General features: G+C 41.0%; 1 protein-coding gene across 1 annotated transcript in view; it reads left to right on the top strand.

Annotated features, from left to right (window-relative positions):
- The window catches only part of LOC117778083 (NAD-dependent protein deacylase sirtuin-5, mitochondrial-like), a 6,286-nt gene extending 1,886 nt beyond the window's left edge, over nt 1-4,400 (top strand). The window contains exons 3-9 of the mRNA XM_034613336.1: nt 233-366; nt 970-1,195; nt 1,497-1,584; nt 1,696-1,749; nt 2,742-2,865; nt 3,019-3,134; nt 3,405-4,400. Of these exons, the coding sequence (XP_034469227.1) occupies nt 233-366; nt 970-1,195; nt 1,497-1,584; nt 1,696-1,749; nt 2,742-2,865; nt 3,019-3,134; nt 3,405-3,477 (815 nt within the window). The 3' untranslated portion in view covers nt 3,478-4,400. The remainder of the gene's footprint in view (nt 1-232; nt 367-969; nt 1,196-1,496; nt 1,585-1,695; nt 1,750-2,741; nt 2,866-3,018; nt 3,135-3,404) is intronic.
- The last annotated feature ends 439 nt before the right edge of the window (nt 4,401-4,839 follow it).

Here is a 4,839-nt window from a genome sequence, read left to right as displayed (position 1 = left end):
TAGAGTTTGTAATGAATGACGTTTCAGGTCATTAACAGATTTTACTAATGCAAGGTGTGTGGAAGGGGCACCAAGAACACTATAACTCCATTTTTCAAAAATTTTAACTACCAATTGTAAAACTTAGTGCTGTGTATGTACACTTATCAGGACATATTGTTTGAGGACTACTCAAGCAAAAATCTACCCACCTGTTTTCAATTGCCTTATAGTACTTTGTCTGTTTTCCCAGATATGTCTGAATTCCGGGATGTCTTTTCCAAAGCCAAGCACATAGTCATCATCACAGGGGCCGGTGTGAGTGCTGAGAGCGGAGTACCGACCTTCAGGAGAGAGCATGAGAAGTGGAGGAAATGGCAGTCTCAGGTAATGTCAAGAAAACAGGGTTTAATTTATTTGTCTTTTTTTTTTTTATGTAGGTCACAGTCTTGTGTTGGGCCTGATTTCCAGCTGTGGTTCAGAGTTGTTGGTGTGAAATGTGTGTGTATTTTATGTTTACATAATACATCTTAACTGCTCAGTGGATTTATCTGAGCAGCAGCAGCCACGACAGAGAGAAATGGTGTTTGTTGCATAATTTGGATTCTTGTCGTGGGCTGCAGCAGGATTAACGCCTAGTAAAGAATCAACAGTAATTTTTAATCCAATCCTGCTTAATTGACGTATTCAAACTTAATCTGTGCTGCCTTTCATTATCTATACATAGATTTATTTATGGCAGATTGCCACAACACCAGCTTTAACTGCCACATATTGATTTCCTAATTTTATTACTTTTTCAAATAGGTAAAGTCTTATTTCATTAAATCCCTCAGCCACTCCTTGCCGCCCATCTCACCCTCCTGTCGGCTATTATGTGGGAAACGCTGTTTGTTATCTATCTAATTCTTAACTCTGAAAATGACACCTTCGATTGCTTCTTAGCTTTTGAGCCTTGACCGAAAACATTAAACGCTGATGCATCCTTAGGACTTGGCCACTCCAGAGGCCTTTTCTCGCACGCCGTCTCGGGTCTGGGAGTTCTACCACTACAGGAGGGAGCTGGCGTTGAACAAGAAGCCCAACGCTGCCCATCTTGCTATATCGGAGTGTGAGGCCCGGCTGAGGAAGCAGGGACGCTCCGTGGTTGTCATCACCCAGTGCACGGACGACCTTCACCGACAAGCCGGGTCCAAACACATACTCAAGATTCATGGTAAATCTTTATTGCCTCCTTTTTAATGAAAGAAATCCGCCATGTTTAGGAGAAAGATATCTATGAATGTGTGTAATGTGGTACGGTTGGATTCAATTTAAAGGGACTGTTGGGCCTTGGCGGAGGTATGTGCTCTACTGAGGGCCATTCTAGCTTTAAATTGAATGAGCCTTTCTAACAAAAGATTTGGTCTTCTGGTAAAAGTCTGGATTATACGTTATAGTCTGGACGTGAGAGTGTCTTTGTCTGCATGTGCTGGTCTAAATGCTGAAACAGCTGTGTTCTCTGTGTGTTATTGCAGGCAGCCTCATGGAGACACGCTGTGTGAGTTGTGGAGATGTGACCGTAAACAAGCGTAGCCCCATATGCGCTGCCCTTAAGGACAACGGGTAAGAGGCAGCAGCTCACACACGCTGATAAACATGCAGGATTTGAGCCTAATCTCATCAGCTTGATCCGTGTTTGCATTAACCCACTGTGTCTGATCCCTTAATGAACAGGTCACCTGACCCAGATGTTGCTGATGCCCAGATTCCAGTGGATAAACTGCCAAGGTGGGATTCATGTCACTTGATGTAAATAATGGGGTCAGACTCGCTGAGATTTTTGTGTTGGTTCTCAGCTTCAAGCTGTGCCTGGATTTTTTTTTTAAATCCTTAAAGAGGTTCACTCTCATCTCGGGGACGGGAGAATTCGATCTAATTAAACTCTAACTTAGTAATCAATAACTTGTGGGATCTTTAAATACAACCAATGGCATGCAGACAACAACTTTGCTCGAGTTATTTTGATATTCTTGGATTAGATGTATGAGCCCTCATCTCCACCCTCCACCTGCTCTGCTGTGAGCTTCTGTCGGACCTGCTGCTCCTTCCTGATCAGCTCTGTCCCGGCTCTCCCTCACCACCTGTTGCATTGGCTCATAAACGTAGTTGTTAGAAGAAGTGTTGTGCATCTGAAATCCTCTAAAGTTCTTTTCCCTTTCTTCTTTGAAGTCCATTTAATGACATTGCATATCTATAATGTATATGTAGCATTGGTACATTACATTTTTTCCCAGAGGTAAACGATGTCAGGCAAATCCCACCACTGGGTCTGACTGTGTAATGAGTTGCTGCCTTGTTAAATCAGAGTGAGCACAAATTAAATGAAGCCAAAATCAAATTTGCTCTTTGCTTCCATGACCTTTTCCATTTCTGCCTTTAGTTTTCTTTTTGGTTTACATGTGTTTTCATTATGCTCTCCTTGAGTGCTGTGTTACCAATAGTGAAGGCAGGGCTTCCATGGGGGGGCACTGGTGTACTGTGAATATTTCAAATTTCCTCTCAGCTAGAAAGCAGTCCTAAGAAGTATGGCCAAAGATTTGCACATGGACGAGGAATTGAGTTTAAATAAAAATTCACAATTTTGTAAACAACAACTAAGAGTGCAGGAACACAGGGTATAACTTTGAAACATGAAGAACTCGGTGCATTAATGAAGTGCTCTGTCTGACAGTTATGGAACAGTTAATCATCTAAAGTCTGTTTGGTGCTGCTGTGTCAAGGTGTGAAGAGAGCGGGTGCCGTGGTCTGCTCAGGCCCAACGTGGTGTTCTTCGGAGAAACCCTGGACTCTCACATCCTGACCAAAGTGGAAAAAGAGATGGAAATCTGTGACCTCTGTCTGGTGGTGAGTTATCCTCATTTTTACATGCACTGCACACATGTCATATTCTTCTCTTGTGTAATATTATTATACAACACAATATTTTTCCAGAAATAGTACTGTACAGTAGATTTTAAGTTGATGCTGTTGTTGCTGCCCTCTGTGGTTTACCTGTAGGTGGGCACATCTTCAATCGTCTACCCGGCAGCCATGTTTGGGCCCCGGGTTGCATCCAGAGGCATCCCAGTGGCAGAGTTCAACACACAAACAACACCGAAAACCGAATACTTTACGTAAGTTGGGCCAGGAAACCAAGTGCATGTTGGATAAACAAAAGATATCATGACTTTGTTTAAATAATAAATAAAACCAGACGCATGTTTATGTTGATATTTAGCACCATCTCCTGGCGTCATGGGAAAAACCCAGGCCCCTTCAAAATATTTGTCAACCTTGAATCAGTCGCCCACGCCAATGCACTTTTACCTACATGAGTGACCGTTTACATGTTGACCTAAAGTCCTGACCGTCAGTGTCTCCTTGTTTTTCTCTGTGTGGCACAGGTACCATTTCCAGGGTCTCTGCGGAGCGACACTGCCTCCAGCTTTGGCACGACACGAGTCCGAGGTCATTTAGTGACTTTACAGACAGCAGTCTGTGGCTTCCTCTATAATCTAATGCAACCCAGAGCTGTGGGCTTTCACAGCATTCCTCCAAGTCTTTGCCTTTAAAATCACGTTATGCTGTTAATGCTCGGTAGAGGAAGAGCTGTAAATAATTTAGCATTTTTAAGACTTTGATATGGATCTTTTTAATACTTGAATATATAGCTCGCTTAACTGGAAATGGGATTTTTGCTGCTTAGAGTTCAGCAGAATCTATGCAGGGTGATATAAGAAAGAAAATGCACTATGGATGTAGTTCTTTGCATAGGAAAACATTTCCTCAGGTATCAGAGGATGTTGTTATTCTTAACATATGAGATGCTGGTCAGGGATTGTTATATTATATATATATATATACTGTGCTTTCAAATCATGCTTTTGAATGATATATTCCTCCTGGGGCCAATTGATAATATTCCCTTTTTCTCTTTCCATCAAATGAACAGCTGTACAGACCGAAAACTAATCTAGTGCCTTTCAAAACTGTTTACACAACCTTGACCAAGATGCTCACTATAGACCTCAAGTGAAAATCAACCACTGTTACAGAGATGTAGCCGAGTGCAGAGTTTGATTTTGACCAAAACAGAGACGCTCAAGAGGAAAACGTCTTTTTTCACTCCTGTTGTCGTGTTGTCTACTCTGTATGAGTAAAGTTACATGTCATGGGTCATCCATGATACTTTTTTACACAGTTTAGTGTCTGTTTTCAAAAAAATATATATGTTCAATCACAGTTGATAGAAATTGTCTAAAAAATGAAATCAACCATATAATATTTATCAACATGACCTGTTTTTTGATGACTTTTTTGCTCAAACTGTTTATGATTTCTTCTATTAAACCTTTCAATGCAATGATACAGAGTATAACAATTAAAACACTACATGTACATTTGCTGTTTTTGTGTCATTGTCCCATTGCTTTGGTTGAGCTACGATGGAGTGCACAACACTGTATGTACCCAAAATGAACAGTAGAGGCCAGCATGTAGCTTCTAAAGCGATACACTATTTAACTACATTCAGAGAGGGACACAAAACAACCTCATATACACTCCCAAGTTTTTTTTTCTTTAAAATAATCTCTTAAGAAACTTCATCTGAGCTTTTATTATTATTTCCTTTTTTAGGTTGAAGCCGAGTGCAATATTCCCCCCGTTCAACATTTGACCATTGGTCTCCAGTTATAAGCTGTGACAGGTCAAGGATTGACTTGTTTGATTTATTGCAAGACCCAACAATCCCCTTATGAAACCACATTTAATTTCACTCGATCCAGATTTTTATTTGGATCTGCACCAAATCACACACAACCATGAATATCAGGCCCC

This window comes from Hippoglossus hippoglossus, chromosome 17 (assembly GCF_009819705.1).
Source record: "Hippoglossus hippoglossus isolate fHipHip1 chromosome 17, fHipHip1.pri, whole genome shotgun sequence".
Taxonomy (NCBI): domain Eukaryota; kingdom Metazoa; phylum Chordata; class Actinopteri; order Pleuronectiformes; family Pleuronectidae; genus Hippoglossus; species Hippoglossus hippoglossus.
The sequence above is the reverse complement of the archived record's forward strand: the minus strand, read 5'-3'. Positions and strand labels throughout refer to the sequence as shown.